The following is an 18130-nucleotide window of genomic DNA, read 5'->3' as shown; positions in this document are numbered from 1 at the left end:
CAGACACACTGACCTTACAGTTAGCCAGCTGGTAGGTGCACGAGCGCAAAAATGTGGCCTCATGGGGCATCTCGTCGAATGCTGCCCACCGGGGGATGTTGGCACGTGGGTATGCCAGGCGCAGCCAGCTGCCCTCCAGGGTGACATAGACAGAGTGCGTGATGGAGGGGTGAAACATCTCAGGGTCGTAGATTTGTGTCTCATTCATCCAGCCCTGGAGGAAAATTATGAAGGCGTTTAATCCAAAAGGATCAAAACAGCAATCCACAGCAGACACAGTTTGGTTTTGCATATTTCTGAACATCAGTCACAAATTACTTCATATTTCCATTTTAGAATTGAAATATAATAATGGCAATATTTGGGTGCACCAAGGCAACCAGTAAAGATGTCAGCCTAGCAAAGACCAGGCCAATTAAGCAGTGCAAACTGTGTCAATACAGCTCAGCAGGAGGGGAAACAAGAGACATGGCAGAATATATCTGTCTCATTTAACACTGTGGATGTGTATTTGAAATAGCCCACAGCCTGCTGTTAGTAACCCCTCTATCCTCATAAACATCACCTCAGCTGAACCTGCTAACTCTGCGTTTGTAGAGGCAGCCAACCCCTCTCTCAGCAGAGCTGTCAATAAGTGCTTTGGGAAAGCTATTATCAAAATAACCTGCTCTTTAAATGCTGAACCTGTTGTGCCCGAGGATATTTTTTTATGCAGTAATTACCTCAGAACTAATCCATTAAGCACTGCTGATTGCAATCTTTATTTCTATCCAATGCTTAATACGGCTGCTGTTGTTGTTTGTTTTGATTTTAATCTCATCCTGCAGAACACACATTAGAGCTTGAGCCAAATTTCCATGTAGCCAAATTGTTAACAGGAAAACAGGAAGTACCTGGGAACAGCAACAGAGTTTTCGCTGCATATTGAAGAAAAGTGGGAGTCAATATGTTCATATGCAGATATGTGTTGGTTCTTTTTTTTAAGAATCTGAATACAATCTGAATACCATAAAATAAAGTTTTTTCAACTAAAGAACAACTTAGAAGTCAGACATACTTGCTTGATGCTGCTCTTACATGTAAATGCATGAATATGTTTCTCTATACTATATTCTGCTCATTGTTTACCTCAAGGATTTCTGGATCTGTACACTTTCCATCTAGTGGATCCATGTTCAGGGCCCTGGCCTTGCAGAAAGGAGAGTTTCTTCTGGCAGATGAGCGACGCGGGGCAAACATGAACACTACCACCAGCCCCAAAATAAAGCCACATGCGACCCCCACAGACAGACCTGTCACATAGGAGGGTAGGGGCAGCACAAAGAACCCATAAGCTAGAAGTCCAACAGGGAAGAGCCAGTGTAGAGGCAATGATGAACCTGGGATCATGCCCCGAGACTGTTTGAAAGTTCTCTGGTGTGCCCCTCTGGATCCATTCTGGAGCTCCACCACCTGAATCATGTCTCCATAGGTGCGGATCTCCAAATTACTGTCTCTGCTGTGATGTTCTGGGGAAACAGAAGATTTTATTAAGGAGCCCTTTTGGAGTCTTCTAAGAGGAGTGTCACGCACACTTCTCTGCTCTCCATCAGGTCTCCTCCGGTACTTAAGGTCTCCATCTTCACTGCCCCCCTCTCTTCCACTGCTTCCTTGGGAGGTTGGTGAATCTCCCACACCAGAAGCCCTGCCCTGCTTGGGGCTGCCGGAGCTTTCGTCCCCCATGATCTTACTCAGCATGCTCAGGGGATCCTGCATGGCCTCAGAAAACTTCCTCCGCGTGTCCTCCAGCTCAGCGATCAGCGAGCTGCCCCGGGGCTCAGTGGGAGACAAGCTGCCCGTGGATGTCGGTGATGCCCAGCCATCGTTCTCATTCAGTCTTCCTGCTTCAGGCCTGGCCTCAGGGATCTTTGGCTGGGTAAGCTGTTTCCAAGGATGCAAATGCAGCTTAGAGTCAGACTTGGAGAGGTTGACCTCCGGCTCAACCCGGCGGGAGATCTCCGTGCTCAGGGACTTGACCAGGCTGAGCAGAGGTTTGCCTCTTAGAGAGCTGCTCTCTCTAGGCTCCAGATCTGTGGAGGAGGATTTGACCAGGTTGGTGGTGACAAGCAGGCCCGCTGATGATGCCGACAGGTCAGCTAAAGATCCTGGAGAGGAGGGGGAGTGAGGCAGGAAGAGAGGCTGGGAGCGGTGGCTTTGGCTCAGTTCCAAATCCATTCCCAGGCTGAGTTCAGCTCGGCTCTCCCTGTCTTGAGGTTTGTCTTTGGAAAAAGCCACGGTTGGACCCTCATCGTGGCCGTCCAGGCTGAAGATGAGCTTACTCTCCTCCATGCTGGCCATCAACCAGGAGCTATAATGAGAATGTGGTCAACCGAATGGAGCAGTTGTCCTCCAAAACATGGAGCATGGTGCTGATGTAGTCTTGGAACGTCATAGCCTAAAGTTCATCATATTGGATCCTGGAAATGTAGAGAGGAAATGATTATTTTAACAGCTACATTTTTTTTTTTTTTACCAACAACATAACCTTTAATGACAGCATGACATTTAACATTAAGCCTCCCTGCTTCTTGTTCACCTGCTGCTCTGACCTTCTTTCTTGTTTCCTTCTTCCCTCTCACTTTTCTAATTTTCTCTCCCCTCTCACTCTTTGACCTTTCTTTCTAATCTCTTCCGCGCTCGCTCCTTTGTCCTCTTTACTGTTGCTCTGAATGCGTACAGGGAACCTTGTGTGTCTCACTCTGTGTGTGCCGTCAATTCATATGAAGTCAGAGTCTGAGGTAGAGGTAGGGCTTTGTTTCTGGAAACATTAAGCACAGAGAGTCACAGATAATCCCAAATTACGTAGATGCAATTATCCGATCCATTAGCCATGATCCATTGGGATGTGTACGCCTATTGCACATTTGTCTTGTATTAGGAGCCCCAGAAGATGCCCAGTACAACAGCAGCCTTTGTCATTTAAAGTATTTGTGCAGTTTTCTTTTCTTGCAGTTTTCTTCTCGTGCAGTTTTCTTCTCTTGCATCTGGCCTGCAGAAGTTGTAGAATTCAATTACATCCTCTTCTCATTTACATCATCTCATCATATTGTTCTAGATGGTTCAGGGATTCAAAACAGTAACTTTTCAATAACAAACTCACTTCTATAAACTCATGACTACCTGAGGTTTGATTGAAGTGAAACACAGGAGAAAAACTTCATCTGTGATAGCATCTGCTTACACGGATGAGGAAAGTGAACACATGCTGCCGTTTCCTGTGTCTTGAATTTGTGATGTAGAACCAAATAAGTGTGCACACACTCGACCAAGCAGTCAAGATGAATGTATATGCATGCACACTCACTTCAGCTATGTTTGTGTACTCAAAATGCATGCTGGCTTTTTATTATTTACTGAGCTCTCTCACTCAACTAGAGATATCATAACTCCATGGCATGAATATTAACCAGGCAAACAAGCTGTTTTCTTTCCAGCCATACCCTGACCACTGTCCATTATGCCTTCAAAAGCATGACAATTAGACACTCCCTCGGGAAATCTTTAAGCTTTAAGAGCATATGGACTATAACAAGCCCTTCACTGCTTGTTTACATGTGACAATCACTGACGTGTATCACAGCAGGCGTGCTTGCACAGCCCATTTCACCATGAGTCAATAGCTACAGTACAATCCAGACCGAGAGTGGATTAACTGTAATCCTCAATATTAAAGAGGCTTTACGACAGGAAATTAAGACACTTGGGACATAAAACACTGGAATGAATGAGCAATCAATGTGTCTTTCAATTTCAGATACACTGTAAGATAAATTTTCATCCACTTGAGCTCGCTGTCAGCCACACACACCACATAATGCAGTGTCACAATCAGATACAAGACGGCTTTATGTGCAATAGAAAGTCACTGTGCAAAGTAAGAAAACTGATAAATATCAGTAAGAGCTGAGTTTATGCAACATAATCCACCAACAGAGGAAATATGTGTATTCTTAACCTCAAGATACAATTGAAAGCTCTGGAAAAAGCTAGTATGTGGACCTTGAGTTAGCTTTTGTGTTCCTATTTTAGTAAATTAGCTGATATTTGTTTCTCGTCATCTTCTTCTTGTTCACGGAGAAAACCCTGTGGCCAGATTCGTCACACAACAGAAGATAAAACAGAGGGAGATAATATTGTCACAAACTACTTTTTCTGCCATATAGTGGACACATTTTAACAACAAACAACAACACAGCTATGACACGTAGGCAATGGATGGCCATTGTCCAGCAAATTATAAATTCCAACCACAACCTGGACGAAACAATTTTCGAGGCCACAGTAGTCATTTGTTATCATGTAGCTCACATAATTGAATTTTTTCTTCCTGCCTGCACCTTTATCTCTCTTCTCACTTCTCTGCACACTGTTCATAAGAAGAGATATTCATTTTAGCACAAATAGCACCAACCTGCTGGGCTGTTTGTCAAATCTAATTAACCAAAAGCGCTGCTCTGCAGGTCCTTAAGCTGCTCCAGGCAGCCCTGCATTACCCTAATCAATTTCTCCTTTGGAGTCAATTTGAATCGGTTCATGCTGACAGGGAGAGGAAAACCTTTGCTGCTCAGTGGAATATGTAGACAGCAGGGATTTGGCAACTTTCCAGTCAGTAAGGTGGATTAATTTTTGCAGAAACAAGAAAGAAAAGAAATACAAACCATCAGAGGACACAGGAGTTTGGGAGGGGAAAGTCTAGAAATCCAGTTTTTGGTGGAAAAGTGGAAAGTGTAGCAGATTGCTCTCTAATATTTAGTAAAGGATGATTTTAAACATGCAATGAAATGTTTTTAACTGAAAGACTGAAAGTGGGATCTGTAATGAACACCTTTTTGCAACTGGAGTGAGCAAATGGGGAAGTAACAGTTTTACAGAAAAGTGCTGCAATCTGGTCCAGTAAAACTGCATGCATGCACTGCAACCGCATTTTCCATGACAGAAGTCAACTTATCAAGAAAAGTCATATCATTTTAATAAAACTACAGAGCATCACTGTCTATAAGTACAACACTTTGACTTGTAAATGAAAAAGTAATTTGGGTGACAGTGTCAGACAAAATTAAGTGGCTGGTTGTGGTTGCTATAACAACAGTTAATGAAGTTAAATGGAGTCATTTTTGAGAGCAAGGTATTACTCTCTACCAGACATTTTTTAATGTATTATAGGACTTATTAAATAAAAAGGGCCTTATGCCAAAGTCTATCTCTTCTCTATCATGTGAAATTGATTCTTACAAGACAAATGGGGAAGTGTCATTAGATCCTGTGTAGCCACTTGTAAAAAAAAAAATGGGGCAGGTAGATTCAAGAGGCTGTCAACAAGTAGATAGTAGTGGATCACTTCAAACTGATTAAAATTGAGAGGGAGAAACTACACGAACAGTTGAAAATCCCACTTTTATCCCTGACGTTAGCATGCATGGGAGTGAATCCTGCCAAAAAAAAAAAACATGTCTCTCCACCTCTGTCTGTCCTCCATTTGGCTTTTCTATCCTGGCTTGACAAGGATAATAGGATCTGTCCTGAATATATATTAAAACCCAATATCATAAGGACTGTCCGTGATTTTTTTCAATTCATTTCCATGACATACCTGTGCTTAATCCTGTCCCTGTCCTCACACTACCACTTGACCCAGATGACTGACACATTTGGCACTAGGCTGTGTTTGGGGTATCACATGGTCAGTGTTGATGAAGCTGTACCTGATGTAATTGAGCAAATCATTAAGACAATATCTCCAGGGCTAAAAGTGGTTGATTATCTATTCAGGGCTCTCTCCATCACTAAATGAGCCCCATTTTTGCGCATTAAACTTTGTTTTCCCCAAGGCCGTAATGCAAAGTATTTTTTTTTGCTGTAGGTGTTTACAGCTACCAGTAACACCAACACACTCACCTGAATCTGACATGTCTGACCAGCTGCTACTGTGATATCGGTGACAGAGGCTGGAAGATGTCCACGGTAAAGAAGGCGCCGGTTTGTGCAGAAATGTGCTCCAAATGCAGGCTGCAGTCATCAGTCTAGATGCTGCAGAGTGCGGTGTGCCGCACACGGGGACGCGCACCATCCACAAGCCGCAGGCAGCAAGTATTCATTCAACTTCACTTAGATTGTGTCCAGTCTTTGTTGCAAAAATCGCCCAAAAACTCCTTCTCCTCATTCAAACTAACTGTTTAGCTTTCAGATACGCGCGTCAGAAGCGTCGCCACCGTTTGACATCGCTCCTTCCTTTCCGCGTCAGGAGGCGTCAACGCAATACAGAATAATGTGATTATTAGAGTCCTGGCTGCCGACCGGACGACACTCTAATCCAGATTAGACCTCAGAGGCCGTCAGTTGACAGAGCGACTCGTCCTCTCTCTCTCTCTCTCTCCTCTGCACTCAGCGTCAAAACACAGACTGAGCTCAACTCTCTCCCTCTCTGACACCGCAGTCCTGTACGCAGACTTATGTAATTGCACGACCTGGAAAAATTCATGCCTGAGTTGCTGCTAAAAAGCCTCTTATTTAAAAGCCACTACTAGATCACAGCGGGCAAATGTTCAAAACACTCCTGACATCTATACGTGGTTTATTTAGACAATAGTCTTTACTGATTTCCACATTAAGCATCTCACTATCGGGATTTGCAAACTATCTCTGTTGCCTGTGATCATTAAGTTTGCATATGTGGTTGAAAGGAATACATGCAGAGTGACAGAGAAAGATTAAAGTGGAAAGAGGGGACATCATCTGGGTTTTGAGTTTTGGGATGTTTATGGATGCTGCTCATCTGAAATCATCATGCACAGAGGGAATAACCTGCTGGCCTTGTATGACTAACATTTTTAATTGGCTGCAGTTTTCTCTCATAATTGTCCGGATATATTTAGACGTAGTGGATTCCTGCTTACTATAATTATTGCTGCCTAAGCAAGAATCCATAAAATAACATGCAGTTTTGAAATCACATCCATTGATGGTGCTGTTACCAATCTGTATTTCCATTATTAGTGGCATATATTACCTGTTTTCACATGATGTTTGAAGGCGGTGCTATGTGGGCAAACGATATAAAAGATATGTAGTAAATGTTGCCATTAATCACAAAACAATCTTAAATTGATCTGAATAAAATCCAGTTAATCTGTTTTCAAGCTAAAGAACCACTTATTCGGTTCATTTCTTTCCTTTATTAGACAAACTGGTTGGTTAACTTCACATTTGTCCCAGTAGAAATGACTGGTAGCCAGATGAAGACTGGGACTGTGCTGCTGGAAGGTGTGAAGATAACAACGTCGCTGCATGCATAATGTTGACGGTGTGCAGTAGATGGGTTCCCTCTATCAACTAGTGTTTCTGACAGCTGTGAGCATCATGTGCCCCTCAAACTCATACAGAATGACTCTGGTGTGACTGCTGCCACCTGTTGGCTAAACTGTAGAAAAAGAAATCCCTCTTGTAGAGACAGCCGCTGGCCCTGAATGTAAGTAAGCATGCTCTGTCCTATCAGTGGCCCTATTTTTTATTGATAAAAAGTATTATGGAGAATATGAATTAATTAATTCCAAACTGGCTTCATGCACAGACATTTGTTCTTGCCTCAGTCTTAGTTCAAGATAAACTGCATTTGTTAACATCTGACTTTTTTCCATCATCTGTGCAAAATCAGACTCCAGCAGTATTACGGGTACATTTTGAAATCAACAAACAACATAATGATCTACATATGCAGTGACTACTGCTATTAAGTCTTTAATTTTCCATATCGGTACAGAGAGAATAGAGTTTTCACACAGTGTTAAAGGTGGAGTATTCAGCAGATGGGTGGAACAACACAGATGGAGCATTATTCTCTTAAATGATACATTTGAGCGAAACGGCACATTGAAATGCAAAGCGTCAATGATGCATTTAAGCTGCTTTACCTAAAAACTCTTATCCGTAGTCAGAACCTGGGGTCTTTCCCTCCATGTTGGAAGTCACTCTGCTGTGTGTGCATTCTTATGTTGAGTCAGCTGTTCCCTCTGACAAAAAAACTGATCACAAATATCGCAGGTGTAGGGTTTTTCTCCTGAAAAACGTTTCATGTGTGTTTTCAGGTGACCGCTGGTGTGAAAGAGTTTCCCGCACGAGCTGCAACAATACGGTCTCTCTCCCGTGTGTGACCGCCTGTGAACTCTAAGGTTCTGGCTCTGACTGAATCCTTTCCCACAGATATCGCAGTGATATGGTCTCACCCCAGAATGGGTCCTCACGTGAACAACCAGATGCTCTTTCCGGACAAACGTTTTCCCACAGTCTTGACATTTAAAGTCTTTAATTCCTGCGTGTATTTTCGAATGCATTTGTAGGCAACCGGAGCTTGTAAACGTCTTGCCGCAAACGTCACAAACGAGGCGTTTGCTGCAAGCACTTTGCAAATTACTCAGAAGCTCCTTTGCAGACTCATTTGTCTTATGTGTGTTTATGTGTTTCATTAAAGGACGGATGTACTGAAAGCCTTTTCCACACACAGGACACAAACTGCGGTCTTTTTGAGTTTTAGCAGGAGAATCTCCATCGGGCGACATCTGATCCACGCTGCCATTTTGTCTTTGCAAAACCTTCACTTTCCGTTTCCTCGTCTTTGTCTGCGCTCCTTTGCTCTGCACCCAGTCCTCATCGCTGTCAGTTTCCTCACTCTGATCCTCAGAGCAGTCTGAAGAGACCGGCTGCATTTCATAAGTTGCTTGTGTGTCGGGCTCATCTTGCTCATTTTTCACAACTTCAGGAGAAGTAAAAATAACCTGCTGTGTTTGACTGTCATCCTCAAGATCCTCCTGCTCCTCTTTTATCCTGGATATGTTTAAGTCTGTCTGAACCAGGCAGTAGTTCCCATTATCATTTTCTGTATGTGTTTGACTGTTATCCCCAAGTTCCTCCTGCTCCTCTTTTATCCTGGATATGTTGAAGTCTGTCTGAGCAGGGCAGTAGTTCCCATCATCATTTTCTGTATCTGCGCTGGTTTGAGGCTCTGCTGGTGTTGAGGATTCATGGTTCTCCTGCGGTACTTCCTCTGCAGTCACAGTACTGTTGGTCAGTGGAGGCTCTGTAGCTACAAAGGAGATAAAAGCAAATGTTGACAGGCTGATGTTTGAAAGGAAAGAGGAAGAAGGAGAGAGACAGGTGGATACTTGGGATTATAGAGCTGGAATGATTAGTGGATAAATCAATTAGTTGACCGACAGAAAATTCACCTTTAACACTTTTGCTAATTGTTTTTATTTGTTAAAGTTATATTTTAAGCAGAAATGCCAAAAGTTCACAGGTTACAGCTTCTCAAATGTAAATATGTGCTGGTGGTGATAGTAAACTGATAATCTATGGGTTTGGGGCTGCTGGACAGACTAAATAAACAAATTTCAAACTTGATCTAATAAAAACTCTGACAGTTTATAGACCGAACAGTTAATTATTGGTGAAACTGTATTTGTGCAATTTGCGCATATACAGTGTTGATATTGAATTGGACACAGCAGGGAAAAGTGGGGGAGGTTTGAATGTGTTGGAGAATAATCTTGATTGATTGATTGATATTAATTTCTGAAATGTTCTTTCCTGCAGTGTGTCTACTGAGAGAAATGTTGCTCTTGAATTTTTAAAATAAAAATCTTCAGTGCAGCACAAATTAAATTCTAGTCATGTCCTTTGTCTTGGTGTCTGTCCCTGGACAGATGCTATTATTTGGTGCGTGACATGTGATTAGAGCACAAAACTGTTTGCTGTACAAGAACACGTCAGAACCATTGAAGGAGATGTATTACTACTATGGAATAAATCAAGACTAAATATTCAACATCAAACTGCGAGGACACAGTTAAAGACAGATGGGTAACCAGGGCTACATCTTCATCCTAAGCCATGTTGTTCACATGTTAACAAATATTAGCATTTTTTTAAACTGCTTTGCCATATACAAACGTATGTTGTTAGTAAAGCTTGACATCTTTTTATTACTGTCTTTTTTCTTTTTAAATGTATTCTCAAATCAATCCAGGATTCACTAACAAGCACTCATTCAAAGGACTCTCAGGTGAAAATATAGCACGCACATTTGTGTACATTACCATAAAGAAGACTTTCATAAATCTTCTTTATATTGACGAGGGCATCCTTAGCATCTTCTGTGTCCATTTGCCACGGACAGAAGCACTCAGCTAAAAAACCATTTGTAGTTCTCCTGGCAAGGAGGAGGATTGGATGTCGCTCTAAAAGTTCCCACTTGTGGAGCTGGAACAAAATTAACACAAAATCATAAGAGTGAAAATTGGAGACATAACTACAAGTTCAGAGATCTGAGAAAAACAATGTTTTACGCTTTGATACCATTGAGAGTCCAAGTGAAGTAACTATTAACAGTTTCTTAGTAGTAATGTCAACAAAAAAAAACACACTTGAAAGCTTCGAATTCAATGAGAGACAAGAGAAAAATAGCAAGCTTCTATGTATCTGTTCATCTGAAAGCTCTGCTACTGCTACACACAGGATATCAGACACCATCAGATATGGACAAGGAACAAGCTCAGAATTCAAATTATAAAATGAAAAAGTTTTTGCTTCTAGACTACGCATTTGAAAGTTGCTTAAATGAATCCTGCATGCTATTACATAGTTTCTATGACTAACATCTTAACTCTTAAACAGTTTTGGATTAATGCAATAACATAACTCATCCATGTTGATGGTCAACTAGATTGGTTTCCAGTTATTGTGGATAACACAGTACTTTTTATTCCATCCCAAGTCTTTTCTATTATACTTTCTAATGTTTTGCATAGTCATAGGTGGACCACGCTGCAAAGCATTTTATTATAACTTACATTACTTAACTTACATTACATAAAATGCAGTAATCAGGCATTGATCTGTACTTAACGCATCAACTAAATTGAGAATACAGGATTGTCTTGCACAATGAAAGAAGGATGAATGTTGGAATGCTGAAAAAGTCAATGATGTAACAGCAACATAGCAATGTGTATGTGAATGTAAAGATCAGGGATTATGTACTTACTATTTTATGACCACCGTCTGAAAGAAAAAAAACCTACCAGTAGATTTGTTGCATCATATACTTTGTTAACGCTGCAGTTTTTTTTCTGCCTCTCTTTCCAGTCAAGGGCAACTTTTTTCTTGCGTTTTTCAAGTTTTTGCTTGTAAGGCTGCTTGGCACCACAGTGCTGACACGTCTTGCTGGCTACCCCGATTTTTTCCTTACAGATGTGGCATTCTTTTTGAGTAGGCATCTGGAGAAAGACACATAAATAATGATTGGAACACTGCATGCTGTGTTATGAGGGGATAAGAAATTCATTTTCCTACCCGTACTATGTTGACAAGAGTCATGATCTTTTACCTTAGAAAATCTTGTCTACACAGTGGCCTAACTTGTTTGCCTTCAAAGAAAGCTGCTACAATATAATACTACTCAGTACCTGGTTCCCCCAATTTTTTTTTTTTTATCAAGTCAATACATAATAACTGTATTTGTGGTAGTCTTCTAGAGGAAGAAGGCTCAATAAGAGGTCTGAGATCAAATATAAGAATAAATGCTTGTTATAGAATTAAAAAATACCTATTGAGAATGACATATGTGAGGTGGTATTCTAACAAATGCATTAATCCTAAAAACATTCACATAGTCACACGTAACTGACTGGTGTCAGACTTCTGTGACCCATCAGATTCTAGCTATGTTGCTATTGGAGGTTTTATCATGTACTAAAATTTGACAGCTGTTACCAAACACAATGCCTACATAGATTTTAGATAGGATCATAGATATTGATGGGTGTAAAGAAAAAAAAGGATTATATAGAGACGGTCACATTTTCAAATGACTGTCTGTAAAGGATTACCCACACCTGTCAATATCTGGTCGATCAAGTAGCATCACACAATCAACGCCAAAATCAAACGTCCTATCAAAACGTGTCACCTTACACAAAACTATAAGTACCGTGTTTGGTAAATACAGCTTGTGATGTATGATAATAACGTTTACAGTGGCCGTAAATCGACATCAGATTACAGAAACTGATGGGTCACAGAATTTGGTTTAACACCTGCTTTGTCTTTTCTATTCCTGGCTTTGCAGCTGTACCTGTCTTGACGTCATCTAAAATCAATGTCGTTCCAGCAAACCGTTTCGTGTAACTGTGAGGGTTTACACCATTTATTATCTTTTTATACAGTCTATGGTTTAAACGCACATAACGTTAGACATCGTTATCTAACGTTATGTTGAGCTACTTCTTCGTTGTCCTTCGAAATTATAATACTTTCCCTGTAACAATAAGCGATCTCCTTCGATTAGCTATCGTGAGAACGGATATTATTTAAAGTAACGTTTAATACACACACACATTATACGGTTATAATTTCCATGCTAGCTGACTTCTCCAAAGATAACTTTTGGCTAAGTTAGCTCTTACAACGTTATTCACGGGTAAACATACTACCAATAGTAATCTTAGTTACTATATTAGACGGCGAAACGGCACAAAAAGACACTGACTACATATTCTATTGTTCTTAAATTATTTTATATCACTATTTACTGACCACTTACCTTTAACAGATGCTGTGAACCGTCTCTGCCTTCAGTCACAACTCAAGCGTGTGCGCGCTGTAGACTGTCCGGGTGCTGCACTGCCCTCGCAGTTGAGTTCCGCCTTTTTCGTTCCGTCAACATCACGTTATTAACTAAATCTTACACTCTTCTCACACTTAAAATGAACTAAATCACGATTTAACTTCATCTAACGAAACGGACTTGGCAGAAATTGAATATAATATTCATAAGTATGTTTTAATTGGTACATAATCATCTGAAAATAAGAGTCGTCTTTTCGTTACCTTAGAATGGCCCCTTTATCTACATGGGAAGCGGGTCCCCATGGAGGCCGCCATGTTTCTACGGGAGCCCAGAACGGACCAAGCAAACACTGACTCTAGAGAGGGCCTTTCACGTTTTAAGCGTAGTGGGAGGGGAGGTGTATTCATTTGGTTGCAATCTGCAACCTCACTGCTAGATGCCATTAAATCTTACACACTGTGTTATTATGGATCCCACTGCTTTTCTTAGCAAGACACGCCTTGCGTAGCATTCAAGCAATAGGATTGTCCAGGCGTCCATGCTCACGCTGCTAGCCTGCCATTTCCTAACTGTATGTTCAGCAGGTGTGTGGTGTTGAATAATGAGAAACATTAATTCTGAAGGACTATGAATTAACAGTTTGAGTCAAGCGTAGAGGCTGTATTATGTGTAGCAAATGTTGATTTTGGCACCTCACTATTATTTTAAGAAAGGACATGAAAAATTGTGAATCTGTCCTTTAACTCACAGAGGGCTTTCAGTTTGTGGTAACATGCAGGCACTTAGGATTGGCAGCTGATGTAATAAAATTGATTTTCGCTCTAGTGGAAGCACTTCATTCTTTCCCAAATTTACCATCATGCTGCGATGTTTGTCAAGCCATAATGTTGGTAAGGTAAATCTGCATTTACCATCCAGAATATCTGCATAAAGTTAAAACTCCTTGCTTGTCAGAGCAGAAAAAGCACAGGTGGAATTAATAACATTAATGATGTCTATACTCCAGCGTTGTGGTATCGTGCAGGCTCACTCACAGACATAGCTTACTCGGGTAATTAACGGAATGGAGCCATTGTTCATGTTATTAACACTTGTGTTTTTCCTGCTTTGAAAGATCAAAATGTTTACCGTGAAAAGTGTCAATCAGATCTGGTGTAATAATAGATCCGCAGTACATCTTTAGTACCATGTAGCTTCATGCTGAACATTAGATGTTTAGACTGACTGGGGGATAACATCAGTGACGATATTTCTAGTCAGTGGCCAAAGCCAGGAAAAGATAAACAAACTGCTGTAATGTGATATGAAAGGATATTTATTGTCCCCATTATGGAAATTTGGTTTCACCATATGAACCACCATTAGAAGACATTACACAGAAAAATATACAAAAATACATACATAAAATGTGAGAAAAGAACAGCTCCACAGGTGCTGCTCTGCACTTGGATCGTCCAAGTGTTTTAACCCATTTTGACTATCTTGTAAAGTGCCAAAACATTTCAGCAGTCTAAATCATACTGAACAGAAACCTTAGGGGATCTATGACCATAATTAGACAGCGAGAGAACAGATAAAATACTTCTTCAAATTGTTCTTCCAAATGAGTCCTCACAACACGACATTCACATTGTTACAGATGTGTCTGTGTGCTAATGGGGGAAAAATATTTCCTTGGCAGATGCAGTGCAAAGCCTTAATGAGGCTACCTGGCGAATTGAAAGTGGGCTTAAACTTAGTTTGGTTTTAGATCAGTGTATGTAAATCACAGAAATTGGTGCAAATCACTTGACTGAGCATAAGAAACCCAGTTCAAATGTCTGTTTTATTAAAAGATTATTGCAACAAAAATAAAATAAATAATAAATATTTAATAAATTTTAGTCATTTGGTTGATTCAAAATACCCCAAAACATCATATTGCACATTTTTTCCTCACAGATATTACAACTGTGTGACATGATTCCTGCTTCAGGGCTGTATTGCACAAGAAATGGTGCGGCTGCGGCTCAGGTTGTAGAGCAGGTTGGTGCTTCCCCAACTCCTCCTTTACATATGTTGAAGTATGGAGCAAAACACTGAAACCCAAATTGCTCCTGATGTGTGTGTATTTAAAAACACACTAAGTTGCTTTGGACAAATGTTTAAAGCATGGTCACACACAACAGTATACAACATGTACTGCTCGATAATGAAAACTGAAAATTTGACACAATTTATTTTGCTGATATTCAATATTGGCCCACAAATGAATCAAACTGTTCATGTCAAACAGCTGAAGCTCCGAAACACCCACACAGGTGACTGATTAGACCCAATCCCAGCACTGAGCGGGCATGTGTAGTCCAGTTTGAATGGCATGTCTATGTTTCTCCTCTTAGTTTTACTGCACTTGTCAAAAGATGTTTTCACTTATTATGCCTGATTAGACCACTACTCTGGACTGTATGGGCATCTACACTGTCATGAGAAGACAAAGTTCAACCGGACTGAACACTGCACAAATCAAAAGGCTTCAATTCACGACTGCCCTGAATAATGGGGAGCGAAATCTAATGTGACCGCACCTTTATTTTTGTTGAACTAACAAGGAAAGGACAACCAGCTTTATCGTTCTTATTAGTACACAGAGATTGGTGATGGGCATGTACTGTAACGTCCAGCACAGATGTAACCACTAAGCAGGTCTAAGAGGTCTAGTCAGCCACAGTAATTGAAAACACCTGTGTGGCTGAGCAGGGCCTTTAAGGTGGGACAGTTTTACAGCTCTGTGATTCCAATTGGTGCATGAAATGTAATCACCAAATATTCATGGCAGCTCTGCCCAACTTCAACCTGTGGAAAGAAAAAGGTGACTGAGTGTTCACTGTGAGGAGACTTATTTAAAGAATGTTTCAAATCTATGCATGCTGGCTTTCATACCACCTCAGCAGCATGTACTGAAACCAGTAACTGCATGATGTGAACAAAAGTGAACTAAAAACTCATGGTAGGCTTTCTGAAAAGGCTGGCAATAATATATAATCATATATGATTTGTTGTTAATTGGTTAACCCTGGTGGTTAAACCCAAAGATGGCAAACAGGTGCCATGCATGTAAACCTTTCTTGTCTAGCTTATGAGCTCACAAGCTCTGAAATGACCCTTCTTGTTCATTTCACTCAGTGGCTGCTTTCTCATGAGTTTGCAGGTGCACCTTCAGATTAGGCGCAAACCTGTATCTCATACCACAAACATGGCAGCCATACGGCCTCTCTCCCGTATGCGTTGTCCTGTGTCTAGTCATCTGTCCACTTTGACGAAAACGTTTACCACAAATGTCACATGGGTACGGTTTTTCTCCTGAATGGTATCTCATGTGTGTTTTGAGGTGACTGCTAGTGTTAAAAAGTTTGCCACACATGCTACAATGATAAGGTCTCTCCCCTGAATGACTCCTTTTATGAATTGTGAGGTTTTGGCTCTGACTGAATGCTTTTCCACAGATATCACAGTGATATGGTTTTTCTCCAGAATGGGTCCTCACGTGCACGATCAGATGCTCTCTCCGGTAAAATGTTTTGCCACATTCCTGACACACAAACTCTTTTATGCCTGTGTGTATTTTCCCGTGTAGCCGGAGACAGCGGTTATTGGCAAAAGTCTTGCCACAGACATCACAAAAATAAACTTTGTTGTGATGACCTTTCAAATGCGTTATCAGCTCTTTTGTTGACTGGTATGTTATCCCGCAAACAGTGCAATCGATTTTCTTCTCATGTGTTTTTATGTGTTTCATCAAAGAGCCAATGTACTGAAATCCCTTGCCACACAAATGGCAAAAGCTGCGGTCCTTTTGACTTTTAGCTGAAGAATTCTCATAAGGCAACTCTGCTTGGTTCTTCTTATTAACACTGCCACTTTGTCCTTGCAACATCTTTGCTTTCTGTATCACCATTTCCGTCTGTTCTCCTTTGCTGTTCACCCAATCCTCATCACTGTCATTGTTCTCACTCTGAGCTGCAGAGCAGTCTGAAGAAACTGGCTGCATTTCATAAGTTCCTTGTGTTTCTGGCAGATCATGCTCATTTTTCACAACTTCAGGAGAAGGAAAATTAGCCTCCTGTGTGTTACTGTCATTCCAAGGTTCCTCCTGCTCCTCTTTGATCTCAGACATCTTGAAGTCTGTCTCCACCAGGCAGTAGTTCCAGTTATTATTATCTGGATCTGAGTTGGTTTGAGAGGGTCCCGGGACCTCAGCACTCAGGCTGAAGTTACACTCCTCTGGGGTCGACGGTCCTGGATTTTCCTGCAGCAGTGAGGACTCACATTCGTCTCCAGGTTCCACGGTGCTGCTGGTCAGTGAACTCTCTGCAGGTGCAAAAGAGATGGAGGGACGTGTTACCCAACAGCTTAATGTTTCCATTGCAATCGATTTTCTACTAGATTCAAACAGACACACATGATATAAAACTCTTACTTCTGCATGGGCACTCTTTTCTTCTAAATGTTCCTGGAAAAGTGCTGTTCACTGCTATTTTTACTGCAGTAGGGCACGTACAGTACTTTAAGTGGATTACGTATGCCCGTGTACGCATGCGTGGATAAGCAGACGCAACATCCATAGCTATATAAACCTACTTTTTCGCCACTGAATGTGTAGGTTATTCTGGCAAACGCTACGTAAACTGCACAGTAAACAAGGGTTCCCAAACCTGGTTTCTTTCGCAGAAGGCCCAGCTGGTGTCGCACACTTTCCACCTCCTCTTTAGATCGACTAACTTCGGCTTCGTACAGAGCTAACGTTATGGTTTTCTCCACCTCTCCGAGAATCTCCTCCGCCGCTGCGTACAGCCGCTGGTGAACAAACGACCTCAGCTGAAACATTGTGGTGTCCATGTCTCAGGGGAGAGACACGACACAGAAGCATTAAAATATAGCAGACAGATAAACTCAGCTAACGTTGGCTGAGAGCTGTCAAACCAGCTGCAGCCTGCGACCCGTCAATTGACAAAATAGGACTTCCGCTGTGACTCGTTCGGAATAAAAGTGTCAGCTCCAAAAACACAAAAACTAAACCCACCTCTTTCTAAATATCAGCGCCACCACTCAATTATGACGATTCTCACAAATAATAAAAAATTCAAGAGTGCAGTTAAACTTCATAATCACCGAAAAAAAAGTGACCCTGACCACGCTCCATAACAAAGCCCTCACCTAGAGAAACCCTGTGAGAGAAGCCCCCTCAGCCAGCTGGTTCAGACACTCTGTTCACAAACACCAGTGGAGCCTCCATACAGTAACCCCATTAGTCTAAACCAAATTATAATAAAACAAAAAGGAAACTATTTGACACATTGAAAAGAATCAACCAAAAACCAGATCAAACTGGAATGCTATTTGACCCTAAACAGAGAATACTCAGTGGCAGATACCCGGCCGCAGTGACCAGTCCACAACTAAGGAGGGAATGCTTTTATTCTAGAAGCTCGA

At 41.3% G+C, this 18130-nt stretch overlaps 3 protein-coding genes across 4 annotated transcripts in view; all 3 read right to left on the bottom strand.

The window, feature by feature from the left end:
• LOC137168329 (testis-expressed protein 2-like) overlaps positions 1-3921 on the bottom strand; it is a 9498-nt gene extending 5577 nt beyond the window's left edge. Inside the window, 3 exon segments of the mRNA XM_067570870.1 lie at positions 14-214; positions 1129-2456; positions 2576-3921. Of these exon segments, the coding sequence (XP_067426971.1) occupies positions 14-214; positions 1129-2337 (1410 nt within the window). The 5' untranslated portion in view covers positions 2338-2456; positions 2576-3921.
• A 3821-nt stretch (positions 3922-7742) lies between these two features.
• Positions 7743-12741, bottom strand: LOC137167940 (zinc finger protein 436-like). 2 transcript variants are annotated; one of them, XM_067570297.1, is made up of 4 exons: positions 12632-12741; positions 11112-11306; positions 10113-10290; positions 7743-9115 (listed from the first exon to the last, which is right to left on the bottom strand). In XM_067570297.1, the coding sequence occupies exons 2-4, from the start codon at positions 11304-11306 to the stop codon at positions 8001-8003; spliced, it is 1488 nt and encodes a 495-aa protein (XP_067426398.1). In that variant the 5' UTR covers positions 12632-12741; the 3' UTR covers positions 7743-8000. The 2 variants fall into 2 exon arrangements, with proteins under 2 accessions (XP_067426398.1, XP_067426400.1); XM_067570299.1 differs by having other exon boundaries at positions 10128-10290.
• A 1214-nt stretch (positions 12742-13955) lies between these two features.
• On the bottom strand, positions 13956-18130 carry LOC137167989 (zinc finger protein 180-like). Its single transcript, XM_067570380.1, has 2 exons — positions 17353-18130; positions 13956-17008 (listed from the first exon to the last, which is right to left on the bottom strand). Exons 1-2 carry the CDS (start codon positions 17534-17536, stop codon positions 15816-15818), a joined length of 1377 nt encoding a protein of 458 aa, XP_067426481.1. The 5' UTR covers positions 17537-18130; the 3' UTR covers positions 13956-15815.

This window comes from Thunnus thynnus, chromosome 17, assembly GCF_963924715.1.
Source record: "Thunnus thynnus chromosome 17, fThuThy2.1, whole genome shotgun sequence".
In the NCBI taxonomy this organism is placed as follows: domain Eukaryota; kingdom Metazoa; phylum Chordata; class Actinopteri; order Scombriformes; family Scombridae; genus Thunnus; species Thunnus thynnus.
Note: the sequence above shows the minus strand (reverse complement) of the source record. Positions and strands in the feature narration are given on the sequence as shown.